General features: G+C 52.0%; 1 protein-coding gene across 1 annotated transcript in view; it reads left to right on the forward strand.

Moving 5' to 3' along the window:
- The first annotated feature begins 445 nt into the window (after nt 1-445).
- LOC121002852 (cytochrome P450 2C29-like) overlaps nt 446-20,252 on the forward strand; it is a 42,236-nt gene continuing 22,429 nt past the window's right edge. Inside the window, exons 1-4 of the mRNA XM_040434462.1 lie at nt 446-603; nt 3,036-3,217; nt 8,382-8,544; nt 11,687-11,827. Coding sequence (XP_040290396.1) covers nt 3,041-3,217; nt 8,382-8,544; nt 11,687-11,827 — 481 coding nt within the window. The 5' untranslated portion in view covers nt 446-603; nt 3,036-3,040. The remainder of the gene's footprint in view (nt 604-3,035; nt 3,218-8,381; nt 8,545-11,686; nt 11,828-20,252) is intronic.

The raw sequence follows: 20,252 nt of genomic DNA on the forward strand, positions 1-20,252 counted from the left end.
CAGCACTAAAGCCCACCCATCAGTGCCAGTGACATCCCCAGGAACACTGCTAGGCGGAAGCAGTGTAAAAATATAAAAAAACAGCCCTTGAAATGCCCCGATGCTTATATGAGAGGGCCTGCCTGGGTGAAAACGGGGATATGTCCGTGTTCAGCTCTGAGTCTAAGCGATGTTGAGGTTAGGAACCCCTCTAGAGAACAAAGGGACGATAAATCAGGCTTCCAATTCTTTGTTATTTAAAGAGTTAATAAGTCTTCCATGAAGCTGATCTCATATACTTCTGCTGTTTGCCGTGCCCTCAGTCTGTATACTTATAGTGCAGGTGATGTTGGTGTGATGTTTGCTTTGTGTCTTACTGTTCCTCTACCTATGATGATAGTCAGGAGCAGTCACACTGGATGAGAGGAGGTGTCCCTTTATGTTGGCCATATCCTATAAGAACTGAGACCTGGAACACTTTTAGGGTGCAGTAATAAGCTCCTTGTCTCTTCAATGGATTTACAATAAACTGAAGATTCGTATCACTGTGGAGTGCCAGGCACCATATCTCTTTTTGCACATTTGGATCTGGATTCTGCCCCAGAGACCCAGACACAGAACACGGTGAGCTGATGAACCTTTTTGGTTTTACATGTTTTTTTGTGTTGCAGCAGTCAGGTGTTATGCCAGATCTCTAGAAGACGTCACCACAGCTGGACATCAAGGACCATCGATCTAGAAGAGGAGTGCACAGCCATTTTTGGGTCTGGTGCCCATATTATATCACAGCGTTCTATTTTGAAGGGCTTTTTTGCATCGGTCAATTACACAGGCCGATGAAAAGTGGATGGGGGAAGAATGATCGTATCACATGCAGCCGTTCCTCCCTCGCTCTATCGGCAGCAGATCCTTGATTACAGACAGATATGTGCTGCTGCTAACTGTACAGCTTTCACCCTGGTCAAACATGCAAATCAGCCAGTAAACGAGCATTTACGTGTTTACTAGCTGATTGTTGGAATGATTATAAGGGCGGATTATTAGGAACAAGCATCTGTTCCGCATAATTGGCCGAATATCATGACGACATCTCCTTCCTTCACTCCAGAGGACGGTGCTCACTGATTATTACTACCTCTTGTCCTCCGGGTATAAGTTATATCTGTGTGACTGGCGCCAGTAAGCACTATGGGGGTTATTTATTAAGAGCGGCGATTTAGACGCCATTCTTAATCCCCCTGCTCTGGTAGCAGATGCGCCAACGTTTTGTCGAGGTGCAGGCCTGCACATAACTTTGGTGCCGCCAGCCATGCGACATGCTGTAAACTACGTCAGCGCCCTTGATGGCATAGTTAAAGACCATTTACCACACTATAAACTGACGTGGAAAATGATGAATAAGACGGGACGGCTGGTCCGCCCTGTTCCCCGCCCACGGGGAAAAGTCGGAGATTTTGCTGCAAAACCCTTTTGCGCCAAAATCTGCAACAAAAATACGGCAAAAGTGGAGTAAAAACAATAATAAAAGACCCCTTTTCTCTGTAATTTAGTTTTTAATTTTAATAGGTTTGTTAGCATTTATTTTTCTTTTTGTAGTTTTACTTGGGGAAAACTGCAAAACTTTTAAGAAAGTTAAGTGTTTTTCAAACGATAGCTCTCTATTCTTTATGCATTATCAAAAATACAAGCATTCCTTGGGCCTGGTGAAGAAGGATTGTTTCATTAATACTTCCCAAGGATGCAAGCGCTTCCACTCGGCTCCCGACCTGATGTGTGCATTTACTACTATGCAAGAAAAGAAGAGCTCGCATCCGGTCAAGACCTGAGCAGAAGAGCTCGCATCCGGTCAAGACCTGAGCAGAAGAGCTCACATCCGGTCAAGACCTGAGCAGAAGAGCTCGAATCCGGTCAAGACCTGAGCAGAAGAGCTCACATCCGGTCAAGACCTGAGCAGAAGAGCTCGAATCCGGTCAAGACCTGAGCAGAAGAGCTCACATCCGGTCAAGACCTGAGCAGAAGAGCTCGCATCCGGTCAAGACCTGAGCAGAAGAGCTCACATCCGGTCAAGACCTGAGCAGAAGAGCTCACATCCGGTCAAGACCTGAGCAGAAGAGCTCACATCCGGTCAAGACCTGAGCAGAAGAGCTCACATCCGGTCAAGACCTGAGCAGAAGTGCTCACATCCGGTCAAGACCTGAGCAGAAGAGCTCGCATCCGGTCAAGACCTGAGCAGAAGAGCTCACATCCGGTCAAGACCTGAGCAGAAGAGCTCACATCCGGTCAAGACCTGAGCAGAAGAGCTCGAATCCTGTGCGAGTGCAGCGGGGACGGTGGCACTGTCAGAGCAAAGGACGGGTAAGTATTAACGAAACGATCTACAATAGCCCGAGGAATGCTTGGATTTTTGATAATGCCCATAGAACCCAGTTAAAAAATAAAGAGCTATAGTTTGAAAAACAAAATTGACTTTCTTAAGGGTCCCGCGTGTCCTGGCGACAGGACTATTTTTTCCGTCATGTATAACGGAACCAAACTAAACCGTTATTTGGCCCCATAGACATGTATTAGGACGGAGCAAAACGGAATGCCTCTTAAAGGCTTCCGTTTTGCGTTCCGTCCTAAATTTCCAATATATTCTATTATTACTCTGTTATAATGGAACCTAGAACGGAATTCCCTAGCGCCAATGCTGACCCGCACTTACCTGTTCGCCCTGCAGCATTGAGCAGGGTAATAATTACAACTGCTCCGTCTCCGTTCACTTCAATGGAACGTCTCCGTCCTATTCATTTGAACAGGAAAGAGCCGTCCCATTCACGGGATGGCTGAGATCCAAGTGCGACAGCTAGAAGGTGAACAATGAAGAGATGCCACATTGCCCTATATCTCACCAGCACGGAGAGAAATAATTCCACTCCTATAATCCAGCACAATAGTCCTCCCGTCTTTGGTCAGGATAGGGTTAAACCCGGTTGGTCTACTTTAATAGAGATAATGGACTTCAGAGATCATTGAGCACAAAGATGGAATTACTGATGTATTCTTCTTAATTGCAGGAGCCATGGCGCTGTCCATCATCCTCGCAGTTCTTTTCATCCTCCTCATCGCTCACATCATTTACCAGTCATGGTCCCTACAGAATAAATACAAGTCACTGCCTCCTGGACCTACCCCGATTCCTGTGGTGGGGACCCCCCAGTACCTACGGTTGAGAGATGCCATCGCCAACTATGGCATGGTAAGTGTCCACGAGGAGACGTTGTGCGGATCATGCACGGTAATGCAGATGCAATGTTCATTCGTGTCAAGATGACGATCGTATGCTGAAAATGTTGTTGAAACCTTAACTCTGTGGTAAACTTGTTCCAAAGAATCAAAAATGTCACAGGATAAAAAAAAAGGAGGATAATCCGCATAGCGCTGTCAATCAGCTGGAGAGTGCTGTAACATAGAGCCAATCAGCAGGCTCATTGTTGGTGTGGAGCCTTCTGATTGGCCTTATGTGTCCCCAGAGGAATGCATGTGATTGATATCAGCCAATGGCATGCATGATGAAAGGCACATGCTGATTAGCAGGATCTTCCAGCCAGTCGTGTGGTGTGCTGGTGGCATGGTCCATTAGGACTATGTCGGGCAGCCACTGTATCATGTATACTGCTGTTGATACACTGTGAGCGAAGAATATTTAACATGCCTTTTATTCGAGCTCAGTGACACTGGCAGCTTGGAGTGAATTGCAGAGTCCTACATACAGAGGTATAAAAAAACGAAGAGGGTCCATATCCATGATCAGATTGGGCCCCTAAAATGCAAACTGTGTGCAGAGACTGAACAAGCAGAGAACACTGGAGCGACAGCTACAGGGGACATAGATCATTCTAAATGAATATCTGAACAGTTAATATAAGAATAAAGCAGGACCACTTTTTGTGGGACTAGGATTGAAATTTTCAAGCTAATCATCAATGTACCGTACATAGGGGGTAATCAAAATTCAGGTAAAGTGTAGCCCGAATGCAGCTCAGTGCATGGTACGGACTACTATCCCTATCAGCTGGTCTATAGCGCAGCATCTGGTCTGCAAAGAACAACCCATTTAGCGCTGGATTCCTTCCCCTGACCAGCCGGTAGTCCCTGCTGAGCGGCTCCTACGCGTTTCACCAGTCTTCCTGGCTCATCAGGAGGCTCCGTGTTGTGGAGCAGGGTGACAGGCAAGAAGCGTCAATGGCCGGCTCCTCAATCTGATTGTGATCCTTTTAAGTAGCAGTCCTCGTCCAGTCCTGAGGTTTGGTCTCCCCAATCAGAGAACAGATGTGTGGCCATTAGACTATAACTGGGGGAATACCAAAAGCTGCTATTAGGGCAGGTGCCTCGCATCTTTCACAGTATTCGGGATCAATTCACTAACTAGAATGATATCAGACCTTGTAACTTGTGGACAGACACCTACGATCTTAGCTGAGCTTCTATAGCTGATAACAGAGGACTATACAGAGCCTACACAAATAATCAGAGCACGTTCTGTGCAGACACTGAAAAAGCAGGGGATGCAGGGAGATTTCAGCTCTGAAGCCTATATGAAGACTATTGAAAAATCATGGTGGACACTAAGAGGAGTATGTCTGGAGTCTTCCTCTTCCATGCTTCAACTTCTTTGGGTGTGAGTGCTTACCTCCCAACTTTTAAAAAGCCCACAGAGGGATACAATTCAGCTGGGCACGTAATGAACTGTGGCAACTTTTTGTTTACATTAACTCCCCCTAAAATCTATCTATACATGCCCCAATCCTGCCCAGTCAACTTTGTGCCCCCACACAGTAGAATTCCCCTAAAGTGTCGTTATACCCTGATAGTGCCCCCACACAGTAGTTACACCGCAATAGTGCCCCCACACTGTAGTTATACCCCAGTAGTGACCCCACACTGTAGTTATACCCCAGTAGTGACCCCACACTATAGTTACACCCCAGTAGTGCCCCCACACTGTAGTTACACCCCAGTAGTGCTCCCCCTTAGTGCCCTCATATAGCAGAATGCCTCCTTTAATACTCCCACACAGTAGTTGTTCCCCTTTAGTGTCTCCATACAGTAGAATGCCCCCTTTTGTTCCCCCACACAGTAGTTATGCCCTCTTAGTGCCCCCATACTATAGTTATGCAGCTTCCTTGCAGGAAGCAGGACATTACTGATTTTGAGTTTGGGTTGGATTATAAAAACACTGTGTGCCTGTGTCCGTGTGTCACTGTGTGCCTGTGTCTGTGTGTCACTGTGTGCCTGTGTCTGTGTGTCGCTGTGTGCCTGTCTGTGTGTCGCTGTGTGCCTGTATCTGTGTGTCACTGTGTGCCTGTGTCTGTGTGTCACTGTGTGCCTGTGTCTGTGTGTCACTGTGTGTATGTGTCTGTGTGTCACTGTGTGCCTGTGTCTGTGTGTCACTGTGTGCCTGTGTGTCACTGTGTGCCTGTGTGTCACTGTGTGCCTGTGTGTCACTGTGTGCCTGTGTCTGTGTGTCACTGTGTGCCTGTGTCTGTGTGTCGCTGTGTGCCTGTCTGTGTGTCGCTGTGTGCCTGTGTCTGTGTGTCACTGTGTGCCTGTGTCTGTGTGTCGCTGTGTGCCTGTGCCTGTGTGTCACTGTGTGCCTGTGTCTGTGTGTCGCTGTGTGCCTGTGTCTGTGTGTCACTGTGTGCCTGTGTCTGTGTGTCACTGTGTGCCTGTGTCTGTGTGTCGCTGTGTGCCTGTCTGTGTGTCGCTGTGTGCCTGTGTCTGTGTGTCGCTGTGTGCCTGTATCTGTGTGTCACTGTGTGCCTGTGTCTGTGTGTCACTGTGTGCCTGTGTGTCACTGTGTGCCTGTGTGTCACTGTGTGCCTGTGTCTGTGTGTCACTGTGTGCCTGTGTCTGTGTGTCACTGTGTGCCTGTGTCTGTGTGTCGCTGTGTGCCTGTGTCCGTGTGTCACTGTGTGCCTGTGTCCGTGTGTCACTGTGTGCCTGTGTCTGTGTGTCACTGTGTGCCTGTGTCTGTGTGTCACTGTCTGCCTGTGTCTGTGTGTCACTGTCTGCCTGTGTCTGTGTGTCACTGTGTGCCTGTCTCTGTGTGTCGCTGTGTGCCTGTCTCTGTGTGTCACTGTGTGCCTGTGTCTGTGTGTCACTGTGTGCCTGTGTCTGTCACTGTGTGCCTGTGTCTGTCGCTGTGTGCCTGTCTCTGTGTGTCGCTGTGTGTCTGTGTGTCGCTCTGTGCCTGTGTGTCGCTGTGTGCCTGTGTGTCACTGTGTGCCTGTGTCTGTGTGTCGCTGTGTGTCTGTCTGTGTGTCGCTGTGTGTCTGTGTCTGTGTGTCGCTCTGTGCATGTGTCGCTGTGTGCCTGTGTCTGTGTGTCACTGTATGCCTGTGTGTCGCTGTGTGCCTGTGCCTGTGTGTCACTGTATGCCTGTGTGTCGCTGTGTGCCTGTGTCTGTGTGTCACTGTCTGCCTGTGTCTGTGTGTCACTGTGTGCCTGTGTCTGTGTGTCGCTGTGTGTCTGTGTCTGTGTGTCACTGTGTGCCTGTGTCTGTGTGTCACTGTCTGCCTGTGTCTGTGTGTCACTGTGTGCCTGTGTCTGTGTGTCACTGTGTGCCTGTCTCTGTGTGTCGCTGTGTGCCTGTGTCTGTGTGTCACTGTCTGCCTGTGTCTGTGTGTCACTGTGTGCCTGTGTCTGTGTGTCACTGTATGCCTGTGTGTCGCTGTGTGCCTGTGTCTGTGTGTCGCTGTGTGCCTGTGTGTCGCTGTGTGCCTGTGTCTGTGTGTCGCTGTGTGTCACTTGTGCCTGTGTCTGTGTGTTGCTGTGTGCCTGTGTCTGTGTGTCACTGTGTGCCTGTGTGTCGCTGTGTGCCTGTGTGTCGCTGTGTGCCTGTGTGTCACTGTGTGCCTGTGTCTGTGTGTCGCTGTGTGTCTGTCTGTGTGTCGCTGTGTGCCTGTGTGTCACTGTGTGCCTGTGTCTGTGTGTCGCTGTGTGTCTGTCTGTGTGTCGCTGTGTGTCTGTGTCTGTGTGTCGCTGTGTGCCTGTGTCTGTGTGTCACTGTATGCCTGTGTGTCGCTGTGTGCCTGTGCCTGTGTGTCACTGTATGCCTGTGTGTCGCTGTGTGCCTGTGTCTGTGTGTCACTGTCTGCCTGTGTCTGTGTGTCACTGTGTGCCTGTGTCTGTGTGTCGCTGTGTGTCTGTGTCTGTGTGTCACTGTATGCCTGTGTGTCGCTGTGTGCCTGTGTCTGTGTGTCACTGTCTGCCTGTGTCTGTGTGTCACTGTGTGCCTGTGTCTGTGTGTCACTGTGTGCCTGTCTCTGTGTGTCGCTGTGTGCCTGTGTCTGTGTGTCACTGTCTGCCTGTGTCTGTGTGTCACTGTGTGCCTGTGTCTGTGTGTCGCTGTATGCCTGTGTGTCGCTGTGTGCCTGTGTCTGTGTGTCGCTGTGTGTCACTTGTGCCTGTGTCTGTGTGTTGCTGTGTGCCTGTGTCTGTGTGTCACTGTGTGCCTGTGTGTCGCTGTGTGCCTGTGTGTCGCTGTGTGCCTGTGTGTCGCTGTGTGCCTGTGTCTGTGTGTCGCTGTGTGTCACTTGTGCCTGTGCCTGTGTGTCGCTGTGTGCCTGTGTCTGTGTGTCGCTGTGTGTCACTTGTGCCTGTGTCTGTGTGTCACTGTGTGCCTGTGTGTCGCTGTGTGCCTGTGCCTGTGTGTCGCTGTGTGTGTCTGTGTGTCTGTTTGTCAATGTGTGCCTGTGTCTGTGTGTTGCTGTGTGCCTGTGTCTGTGTGTCACTGTGTGCCTGTGTCTGTGTGTCACTGTGTGCCTGTGTCTGTGTGTCACTGTGTGCCTGCGTCTGTGTGTCACTGTGTGCCTGTATCTGTGTGTCACTGTGTGCCTGTCTGTGTGTCGCTGTGTGCCTATGTCTGTGTGTCACTGTGTGCCTGTATCTGTGTGTCACTGTGTGCCTGTGTCTGTGTGTCACTGTGTGCCTGTGTGTCACTGTGTGCCTGCGTCTGTGTGTCACTGTGTGCCTGTGTCTGTGTGTCGCTGTGTGCCTGTGTGTCACTGTGTGCCTGCGTCTGTGTGTCGCTGTGTGCATGTGTCACTGTGTGCCTGTGTGTTGCTGTGTGCCTGTGTCTGTGTTTTACTGTGTGCCTGTGTGTCGCTGTGTGCCTGTATCTGTGTGTCGCTGTGTGCCTGTCTGTGTGTCACTGTGTGCCTATGTCTGTGTGTCACTGTGTGCCTGTGTGTATTCTGTGTGTCGCTGTGCGCCTGTCTGTGTGTCGCTGTATTCCTGTTTCAGTAAGTGTGATTGTTTAGCCAGTTATTCAGTGACATTTTATTCTTTTTTTACTAAAAGTTTAGAAGATTCAATTTTTAGGGGAAAACCATTAACCACATTTGTGTTTCCTCCATCAGCTCAGCAAGCAATATGGCAGAATATTCACCATCTGGAAATTGTCAGAACCGGTGATTGTTCTGTGCGGTTATGAAATGCTGAAAGCGGGTCTGATGGATTACCCCGAGGAGGTGTGCGAACGACCATTCCTTCCAGTATTTGAAATCGCCACCAAGGGATACGGTGAGAGGAACACGTTATACGATTTAGACCAATTCTGTTTCTAAAATTTACATAATGGAGAATCTCTGTAAATGTTAACGACCTACATTAATACAGTATGCACTAGAGAGGGAGGAGGGGGATGGAGCTGCAGGTTATCTCTAGCTGAGAGAAGAGGAGGGGAAGCAGCAGAGGAGACCTCTGAATGGTCAGAGTGTACAGCACGGCTCTGACTCCACCAGGAAGATCCCGGCTTTTAAGGTTAGACACAATATTTTGCCTGCTCTATATCTACAGCAGTGGAACGGCGGCATTATCTTCTGTAACATTAGGTGCTTCCTTACATCAGTGGTAAACTAATGTCTGCCCCAAGGTTGGGTGATCAGTGAGGGGTCCTGAGACCTCCGACAATAAGCTGAATGAAGGTGCTCCTTCAGCATTTATCCAGGCTCCTAGTGATGTAGTTGATGTGATGCAGCTATGGCCAATAATTTCTCCACCACACGGTCTTCTTCCTTCACCCCACAGTACTTGACCACGTGTGGCACCTCCCAGATTAAATAGGAGAGTTCTACTGTCCCAGGACATAATGATTCTGTCTGCACAGGCTCTCTGATAAAGACTGTTGGAGTTGGCAGGAGGTGCAAATACAATACCGGACCACAGGAACAACACGTGAGGCCACGGTGTACTGATGGGGGTAGTAGTACATTTACTCACAGTTAGCAGAGCCGCCAGCCCAGGGTGCAGTGATGGGGAAGACAGCACTAAATCCTCAGAGGCACTCTCTATTGCAGGGAACACCAGCACAATGGAAGTTGAGGTGCCCTTGATGGTATAGGTGTTTAGGATGCTTTGGTGGCTGGGCACCCGTGTTCGTGACGCCAGCACCGTAAGGTGCAAATGTTGAGAGTAGTAGAAAGGATGAGGAGTCAGTTGTAGTAAAACAGTTGAATATTTACTGAATCAATCGTCTCAGGGCAGTTGTTACAGTTCATTAATACAGCAAACGCAATAATCCAGATGTTGGTTTAACTGGAATTCCTTATAACAGGTCTGGCAATTGTCAGTTGAGGAGTTCTCTTAATGCTGTTACTTTACAGGCAAAGTCCACTTTCTAGCACTCAGGTACTGAATATAATGATTTCCTATTTATCTTGAGCAATCCAATAAGGGCGTTCTCCCTCGTGGCAGGCAAACTCTCTGCTACATTATTTGCTGCAGGATGCTCTCCTGAAATATTCAGGTCCACTATGTCCCAGAAGGCGTTTAGTGGAAAAGGATAATTCTGCGCACTAATTATCTAGTTGTGTCCAGGTACCTTTAAGTTCCTCCTGGTCACTGGTGCTGGTGAAGTCCCTTGGCTAGACTAAGCTCAAATCTTCACTAGACTTGCTTTATATTCATACTTAGACTTACTGTCTTGTGCTGGGCTGCAGTAAACACTTGGTTTGTCCTCTCCAGGCTTGATCAGGCCCCAGAGGAAAGAAAGGCAGCTACATTCTGGACTGAGCCTGCTTTGCTCCTCCATACACTTCCTTCTCCTCTCTGCTTCTTTCTACACACTAAACTAACTTTTTTAACAAACCCCTGGCTATATATAGTGTGTGGTGCCAGCACCACCTAGGGGCGAAGAGATGTAATGACAATGCCAGCCGGATATTAGGAAATACAATACATTAAATACCAATAATTATACAGAAATTTAAGGGGACCACTTGTACACACATAAGTGGGACGCTGCACAAATACTAAGGGCATTGTAGCTGATATTGGGGGTACTGTCTAACTCTGGGGCACTGCGTTGACTGGGAAACAACAGTTTTTTGTGGGACATCATGATTTGTATTGTTATGAGGACCCTGGAGGACTTAATTTGCTGCAGAACACTATTTGCATCTATGTGTCCCTCTTTGGGCATGAATGTTGACTGGTGTCACTACATTAGAGGGTGAGTTTTAGTATGTGGCCCATGACCCCATTCAAAGATAGAGCAGCACTGGAGGAGGACACAGGATAGCTTAAAGCAAAAGAACGTTAATCTAGGGTATTGTGTTTGTTACAGAAAATGGCACTTGGCTTGACGGTTACAGTCTCAAGTGGGTAGAGTGCTTAGTGGTTACAAGTAAATGGCACATAGCTTAGTGGTTACAGTCTCAGGTGGACACACAGCTTGGAGGTTTTAGTTTCTAAAGGCACACAGGACAACTCACATTGTTTAGTAAATGCAGGGCCGCCGTGAGCTCGATGATCTAGGCCTCTGGTCACAGACAAAGGCAGCTTAATTTCCACCCAAACACTAACACAGGAACATGCTAATAGTGGGTCGAACCCACCTTCAGGATACAGTGGGCCTTTTCCAGTCATGAATCACCCTCCATGGCAGACCGATGTGAGCCAGTAGTCCTTTCCAGGATCAAGGCGCAACCGCAATGCAGGATTCTCAGGGTCAACGCTATTTCAGCAATAAACCTCATCTTGGTACAAGTCCTACCCACAGATCTGTGCTGCAATGTCAGTCCAGAGGAATACCTGACTGGGACCTGACAGGTTCTCTTTACACTCTTTATACACACAATCTCCTAGAGGGGCTCAGTATGCAGCCTGCACACATGACCAGAAACCTCATTAGCCCACCATGGCCGCCAATGTACCGTGCAAAACAGTAAAGGTACAGCACAAGCAAAATAAAAGATGTTAACATACATTGGCACAATGTATAAGCAAATCACGAATGGCCAGCTCTGGTGTCACAATTGAGGTGCACAGTGGAGTCAGTTCAATCTAGCATCATGTATTTTTTAAGGGGTGCAGGTCAACACTCTTATGAGTTTGCGTGTGAACACCCCCTTATAACCACGGTTTGGCTGGTGAGGCTTGAGATACTACAGTCCGACATGCCCTGCTCTAGTCTGTAGCTAAATTGTACTGTAACCAAATACTGCCCCTGTCCTATCCCTGATGCAACACAGAGGGGTCTGAACAAGGTCCATCAAAGGCCAGTTTACTGGAAGACCCCAAAAGAAGAAAGTAAAACACGTTACATCTGACCCTCAGCTGTCGGAGGAATAATCCTCTATTCATCCAGGGGAAAGGTGAAGCATAAGAATACAAGTATGGTAATGTATCCGGGCGTTAATAACTTTGTCTTCTTTGTCCTTAGCTATTAATGGAGTACGATGGCGCCCTCTTCGCCGCTTCGCCCTACTAACCCTCAGGAACTTGGGGATGGGGAAGAGAGCTGTGGAGGTGAAAATGCTGGCAGAAGTCAAACAACTGGTCAAGGCTATGGCAGAGACAGCAGGTGGGTGAGCATATTGGTTCTTCGGTGTGATCTTTTCTTGATCTCTGGTTTCTTCTTGGAAATGCCTTCTCCTGGTGACCATCATTGGATGTAACTAGCTCCTTTATTTAAAGACCAGTGTCACAGCACACATAAGTAAAAGTAAATCAGCCCACAGGCAAAATTCTATTCAAAATGGGGGATGAGATTCATAGTTTCCAACTTCAGAGGAGAATTGTGCTACTTGTGAATTTTCTCGCAATCAATCTGATTCCAAAAACATTGGATGTAGAAATAATTGATCCAGAAAATCACAGAGCATACCAAAAGAAGATCCAAAGACCTGCAGCCTCGGGTGAGGACAGTGCCCGCACTTCACCATAGGAAACATGGGTCACATGTGGAGCTCTGTGGACAACACAGGTCCCATTACACAAGTTCCATATCAAGCATTCCCCAGTAAGACTATAATATAACATCATGACTGATGACCACGTAGACAAATGGATGTTATACCAAGAATTGCTCACAGGACAAGGAAAACGTCTAGTCATCGGTCCTTAAACCGTAGCTGACGTGTTATTGAGTTACAAGTCAAGAAAATCATCCAAAACTGGAAGATGTCACCATGTAAATGGGAGAACAACATATAGGTTCTGTATTATATGCAAGTTATGGTCCGAAACTGAAGCCAACAGAGATGCAGTGGTTGGACCTGAAATGTGGAGTTCATGCAGGAGAACCTCCCAGAGCAGGACTTATAGACTTTAATGAAGAGGGGAAGAGGGCTGTGCATGGGAATGGCCAGCTATGTCCTGTTTGTCCTTAGTATGGCAGTCAAAGTGAACATTTTACATAGTATGGAGGACGATCATCTGACCAACCTCCCCCCCCCCTACCCCCCTACTACTTTCACATCTGCGCTTTCCCTTTCCAGTATTGAGATCCCTCATAGGATGTCAAAAGCGGGGGAAAACGCTTCCATTTTGTCCCCATTCATTGTCAATGGGGACAAAACTGAAGTAAACGAAACGGAATGCACCAGAATGCATTCCGTTCCGTTTGGTTGCGTCCCCATCACGGACAGAGTAACGCTGCAAGCAGGGTTTTTCTGTCAGCGATGCTGGCGGAGCAAGATGGATTCGTCCTGTGACACAATGCAAGTCAATGGGGATGGAATTGTTTTCTCTGACACAATAGAAAACGGATCCGTCCCCCATCGACTTTCAATGGTGTTCATGACGGATCCTTCTTGGCTATTTAAAGATAATACAATCGGATCAGTTCATAACGGCTGCAGATGGTTGTATTATCAGAACAGAAGTGTTTTTGCTGATCCATGACGGATCCAGCCAAAACGCTGGTGTGAAAGTAGCCTAAGGGCGCATTCACATCACCGTTTAGCTTTCCGTTCTTCTGATCCATCAGAAGAAGAGAGAGAGAAAAAACAGGATCCTGAAAAAAACGGATCCTGTTGCATCGGTTGTCATTTGTTTGAGCCATTTCCGTCTGAGATCCGTTTTACAGATGAGAAAAAAAGTCCTGCGTGCAGTACTTTTGTTTCCGTCTGTAAAAAACAGATCTCAGGCGGAAATGGCTCAAATGGATGACAACTGATGCAACAGGATCCGTTTTTTTCAGGATCCTGTTTTTTTTTTTCTCTCTCTCTTCTTCTGATGGATCAGAAGAACGGAAAGCTAATTAGTGATGTGAATGCACCCAAAGGGTGGGTTCTCACTAGCGTTAGGGATTCCGTTATGGCTTTCCGTTATAACATGGTTATAATGGAAAATAACAGAATCCATAAGACGGAAGGACGGATCCGTTCTTCTGCCCATAGACTTGTATTATGACGGAATGCAAAACGGAAGCCTTTAAAAGGCTTTCCGTCCTAATAGAAGTCTATAGGAATCATAACGGATCCGTCTGGTCTCCTGTCGACAGGACTTTGTTTTCCGTCTTGCATAACGGGACCCAGACGGATCCGTTATGATTCCTATAGACTTCTATTAGGACGGAAAGCCTTTTAAAGGCTTCCGTTTTGCATTCCGTCATAATACAAGTCTATGGGCAGAAGAACGGATCCGTCCTTCCGTCTTATGGATTCTGTTATTTTCCATTATAACCATGTTATAACGGAAAGCCATAACGGAATCCCTAACGCTAGTGTGAACCCACCCTAACATTCGATTCCATCAATATCAACTGTCAGAATACCCCTTTAAGTGCAGGGGGCAGTTACTTTTTATGTGTTGGATCGACGTGATCCAGAAATAAATATCTAACTATCCGACATCATTCAGTGTGAGGAATACGCCATGATATGGGAAGGGAATATCTTCTTCCTATGGCTGCTCAGAGCAGAAGTCAACCATAATTTGTAGCATGTACTTTCCCCGTGAACAGAGACTACAGAAACAAAACCTTATCAGAGGAGGCAGAGCCGGCTCCAGGATCATGTGGGCCCTTACACAGTGATAACTCTCTGAGTACAGATAATAGAGTAGATGTCCCCTGCAGTCCTATGTAACACCACATATAACACTAGTACTAATAATGTGTTAGTGTTACCTGCAGTCCTATGTAAAACCACAGATAACACTAATGCTGACAATGTGGCAGTGTTTCCTGCAGTCCTATGTAAAACCACAGATAACACTAGTGTAGATCATGTGGTAGTGTTTCCTGCAGTCCTATGTAAAACCACAGATAACACTAGTGTAGATCATGTGGTAGTGTTTCCTGCAGTCCTATGTAAAACCACAGATAACACTAGTGTAGATCATGTGGTAGTGTTACCTGCAGTCCTATGTAAAACCACAGATAACACTAGTGTAGATCATGTGGTAGTGTTACCTGCAGTCCTATGTAAAACCACATATAACACTAGTGTAGATCATGTGGTAGTGTTACCTGCAGTCCTATGTAAAACCACATATAACACTGGTGCTGATAATGTGGTAGTGTTACCTGCGTCCTTAGTGTGCCTCCCTGTGTCTCTCCCACGGACTCCATGCTGGCGGCGCTGCCTCCTCTTCCTTCTTCCTCCGCACAGAACGTCCTGATGCAGCTGCGTCTAGACATAGGAACACTGTGGGCGTGGTGATGGTGACAGAGACAGAGAAGGAGAGACAGAGAGAGAGACAGAGAGGGAGAGACACACAGACAGCTAGGCCTCACCACACTCCAGCCAGGCTCCTCTCCGTACAGGAACACACAGGGTCACTAGTGGGGTGACAGGAGGAGGGGGAGCAGGGTCACTAGTGGGGTGACAGGAGGAGGGGGAGCAGGGTCACTAGTGGGGTGACAGGAGGAGGGGGAGCAGGGTCACTAGTGGGGTGACAGGAGGAGGGGGAGCAGGGTCACTAGTGAGGTGACAGGAGGAGGGGGAGCAGGGTCACTAGTGGACTGACAGGAGGAGGGGGAGCAGGGTCACTAGTGGGGTGACAGGAGGAGGGGGAGCAGGGTCACTAGTGAAGTGACAGGAGGAGGGGGGAGCAGGGTCACTAGTGGGGTGACAGGAGGAGGGGGAGCAGGGTCACTAGTGAAGTGACAGGAGGAGGGGGGAGCAGGGTCACTAGTGGGGTGACAGGAGGAGGGGGAGCAGGGTCACTAGTGGGGTGACAGGAGGAGGGGGAGCAGGGTCACTAGTGGGGTGACAGGAGGAGGGGGAGCAGGGTCACTAGTGGGGTGACAGGAGGAGGGGGGAGCAGGGTCACTAGTGGGGTGACAGGAGGAGGGGGAGCAGGGTCACTAGTGGGGTGACAGGAGGAGGGGGGGAGCAGGGTCACTAGTGGGGTGACAGAAAGCGGGGGGAGCAGGGTCACTAGTGGGGTGACAGGAGGAGGGGGAAGCAGGGTCACTAGTGGGGTGACAGGAGGAGGGGGAGCAGGGTCACTAGTGGGGTGATAGGAGGAGGGGGGTGCAGGGTCACTAGTGGGGTGACAGGAGGAGGGGGAGCAGGGTCACTAGTGGGGTGACAGGAGGAGGGGGAGCAGGGTCACTAGTGGTCTGACAGGAGGAGGGGGAGCAGGGTCACTAGTGAGGTGACAGGAGGAGGGGGAAGCAGGGTCACTAGTGGGGTGACAGGAGGAGGGGGAGCAGGGTCACTAGTGGGGTGACAGGAGGAGGGGGAGCAGGGTCAGTAGTGAGGTGACAGGAGGAGGGGGAGCAGGGTCACTAGTGGGGTGACAGGAGGAGGGGGAGCAGGGTCACTAGTGAAGTGACAGGAGGAGGGGGGAGCAGGGTCACTAGTGGGGTGACAGGAGGAGGGGGAGCAGGGTCACTAGTGAGGTGACAGGAGGAGGGGAAAGCAGGGTCACTAGTGGGGTGACAGGAGGAGGGGGAGCAGGGTCACTAGTGGGGTGACAGGAGGAGGGGGAGCAGGGTCACTAGTGGGGTGACAGGAGGAGGGGGGAGCAGGGTCACTAGTGGGGTGACAGGAGGAGGGGGAGCAGGGTCACTAGTGGGGTGACAGGAGGAGGGGGGGAGCAGGGTCACTAGTGGGGTGACAGGAAGAGGGGGGAGCAGGGTCACTAGTGGGGTGACAGGAGGAGGGGGAGCAGGGTCACTAGTGGGGTGACAGGAGGAGGGGGAGCAGGGTCACTAGTGGGGTGACAGGAGGAGGGGGGAGCAGGGTCACTAGTGGTGTGACAGGAGGAGGGGGAGCAGGGTCACTAGTGGGGTGACAGGAGGAGGGGGAGCAGGGTCACTAGTGGGGTGACAGGAGGAGGGGGAAGCAGGGTCACTAGTGGGGTGACAGGAGGAGGGGGAGCAGGGTCACTAGTGGGGTGACAGGAGGAGGGGGAGCAGGGTCACTAGTGGTCTGACAGGAGGAGGGGGGAGCAGGGTCACTAGTGAGGTGACAGGAGGAGGGGGGAGCAGGGTCACTAGTGGGGCGACAGGAGGAGGGGGGAGCAGGGTCACTAGTGGGGTGACAGGAGGAGGGGGAGCAGGGTCACTAGTGGGGTGACAGGAGGAGGGGGAGCAGGGTCACTAGTGAAGTGACAGGAGGAGGGGGGAGCAGGGTCACTAGTGGGGTGACAGGAGGAGGGGGAGCAGGGTCACTAGTGGGGTGACAGGAGGAGGGGGAGCAGGGTCACTAGTGAAGTGACAGGAGGAGGGGGAAGCAGGGTCACTAGTGGGGTGACAGGAGGAGGGGGAGCAGGGTCACTAGTGGGGTGACAGGAGGAGGGGGAGCAGGGTCACTAGTGAAGTGACAGGAGGAGGGGGGAGCAGGGTCACTAGTGGGGTGACAGGAGGAGGGGGAGCAGGGTCACTAGTGAAGTGACAGGAGGAGGGGGGAGCAGGGTCACTAGTGGGGTGACAGGAGGAGGGGGAGCAGGGTCACTAGTGGGGTGACAGGAGGAGGGGGAGCAGGGTCACTAGTGGGGTGACAGGAGGAGGGGGAGCAGGGTCACTAGTGGGGTGACAGGAGGAGGGGGGAGCAGGGTCACTAGTGGGGTGACAGGAGGAGGGGGAGCAGGGTCACTAGTGGGGTGACAGGAGGAGGGGGGGAGCAGGGTCACTAGTGGGGTGACAGAAAGCGGGGGGAGCAGGGTCACTAGTGGGGTGACAGGAGGAGGGGGAAGCAGGGTCACTAGTGGGGTGACAGGAGGAGGGGGAGCAGGGTCACTAGTGGGGTGACAGGAGGAGGGGGAGCAGGGTCACTAGTGGTCTGACAGGAGGAGGGGGAGCAGGGTCACTAGTGAGGTGACAGGAGGAGGGGGAAGCAGGGTCACTAGTGGGGTGACAGGAGGAGGGGGAGCAGGGTCACTAGTGGGGTGACAGGAGGAGGGGGAGCAGGGTCAGTAGTGAGGTGACAGGAGGAGGGGGAGCAGGGTCACTAGTGGGGTGACAGGAGGAGGGGGAGCAGGGTCACTAGTGAAGTGACAGGAGGAGGGGGGAGCAGGGTCACTAGTGGGGTGACAGGAGGAGGGGGAGCAGGGTCACTAGTGAGGTGACAGGAGGAGGGGAAAGCAGGGTCACTAGTGGGGTGACAGGAGGAGGGGGAGCAGGGTCACTAGTGGGGTGACAGGAGGAGGGGGAGCAGGGTCACTAGTGGGGTGACAGGAGGAGGGGGGAGCAGGGTCACTAGTGGGGTGACAGGAGGAGGGGGAGCAGGGTCACTAGTGGGGTGACAGGAGGAGGGGGGGAGCAGGGTCACTAGTGGGGTGACAGGAAGAGGGGGGAGCAGGGTCACTAGTGGGGTGACAGGAGGAGGGGGAGCAGGGTCACTAGTGGGGTGACAGGAGGAGGGGGAGCAGGGTCACTAGTGGGGTGACAGGAGGAGGGGGGAGCAGGGTCACTAGTGGTGTGACAGGAGGAGGGGGAGCAGGGTCACTAGTGGGGTGACAGGAGGAGGGGGAGCAGGGTCACTAGTGGGGTGACAGGAGGAGGGGGGAGCAGGGTCACTAGTGAGGTGACAGGAGGAGGGGGAAGCAGGGTCACTAGTGGGGTGACAGGAGGAGGGGGGAGCAGGGTCACTAGTGGTGTGACAGGAGGAGGGGGAAGCAGGGTCACTAGTGGGGTGACAGGAGGAGGGGAAAGCAGGGTCACTAGTGGGGTGACAGGAGGAGGGGGAGCAGGGTCACTAGTGGTCTGACAGGAGGAGGGGGAAGCAGGGTCACTAGTGGGGTGACAGGAGGAGGGGGGAGCAGGGTCACTAGTGGGGTAACAGGAGGAGGGGGAGCAGGGTCACTAGTGGGGTGACAGGAGGAGCGGGGAGCAGGGTCACTAGTGGGGTGACAGGAGGAGGGGGGAGCAGGGTCACTAGTGGGGTGACAGAAAGCGGGGGGAGCAGGGTCACTAGTGGGGTGACAGGAGGAGGGGGAAGCAGGGTCACTAGTGGGGTGACAGGAGGAGGGGGAGCAGGGTCACTAGTGGGGTGACAGGAGGAGGGGGAGCAGGGTCACTAGTGGTCTGACAGGAGGAGGGGGGAGCAGGGTCACTAGTGAGGTGACAGGAGGAGGGGGAAGCAGGGTCACTAGTGAGGTGACAGGAGGAGGGGGAGCAGGGTCACTAGTGGGGTGACAGGAGGAGGGGGAGCAGGGTCACTAGTGAGGTGACAGGAGGAGGGGGAAGCAGGGTCACTAGTGGGGTGACAGGAGGAGGGGGAGCAGGGTCACTAGTGGGGTGACAGGAGGAGGGGGAGCAGGGTCACTAGTGGGGTGACAGGAGGAGGGGGAGCAGGGTCACTAGTGAGGTGACAGGAGGAGGGGGAGCAGGGTCACTAGTGGGGTGACAGGAGGAGGGGGAGCAGGGTCACTAGTGGACTGACAGGAGGAGGGGGAGCAGGGTCACTAGTGGGGTGACAGGAGGAGGGGGAGCAGGGTCACTAGTGGGGTGACAGGAGGAGGGGGAGCAGGGTCACTAGTGGGGTGACGGGAGGAGGGGGGAGCAGGGTCACTAGTGGTCTGACAGGAGGAGGGGGAAGCAGGGTCACTAGTGGGGTGACAGGAGGAGGGGGAGCAGGGTCACTAGTGGTCTGACAGGAGGAGGGGGAAGCAGGGTCACTAGTGGGGTGGCAGGAGGAGGGGGAAGCAGGGTCACTAGTGGGGTGACGGGAGGAGGGGGGTGCAGGGTCACTAGTGGTCTGACAGGAGGAGGGGGAAGCAGGGTCACTAGTGGGGTGACAGGAGGAGGGGGGAGCAGGGTCACTAGTGGTGTGACAGGAGGAGGGGGAGCAGGGTCACTAGTGGGGTGACAGGAGGAGGGGGAGCAGGGTCACTAGTGGTCTGACAGGAGGAGGGGGAAGCAGGGTCACTAGTGGGGTGACAGGAGGAGGGGGGAGCAGGGTCACTAGTGGGGTGACAGGAGGAGGGGGAGCAGGGTCACTAGTGGGGTGACAGGAGGAGGGGGAGCAGGGTCACTAGTGGACTGACAGGAGGAGGGGGAGCAGGGTCACTAGTGGGGTGACAGGAGGAGGGGAGAGCAGGGTCACTAGTGGGGTGACAGGAGGAGGGGGAGCAGGGTCACTAGTGAAGTGACAGGAGGAGGGGGAGCAGGGTCACTAGTGGGGTGACAGGAGGAGGGGGAGCAGGGTCACTAGTGGGGTGACAGGAGGAGGGGGAGCAGGGTCACTAGTGGTCTGACAGGAGGAGGGGGAAGCAGGGTCACTAGTGGGGTGACAGGAGGAGGGGGAGCAGGGTCACTAGTGAGGTGACAGGAGGAGGGGGGAGCAGGGTCACTAGTGGGGTGACAGGAGGAGGGGGGAGCAGGGTCACTAGTGGGGTGACAGGAGGAGGGGGGAGCAGGGTCACTAGTGGGGTGACAGGATGAGGGGGAGCAGGGTCACTAGTGGGGTGACAGGAGGAGGGGGAGCAGGGTCACTAGTGGGGTGACAGGAGGAGGGGGAGCAGGGTCACTAGTGGGGTGACAGGAGGAGGGGGAGCAGGGTCACTAGTGGGGTGACAGGAGGAGGGGGAGCAGGGTCACTAGTGGGGTG

The sequence above is a fragment of the Bufo bufo genome, chromosome 5 (assembly GCF_905171765.1).
Source record: "Bufo bufo chromosome 5, aBufBuf1.1, whole genome shotgun sequence".
NCBI classification, from domain to species: Eukaryota; Metazoa; Chordata; class Amphibia; order Anura; family Bufonidae; genus Bufo; species Bufo bufo.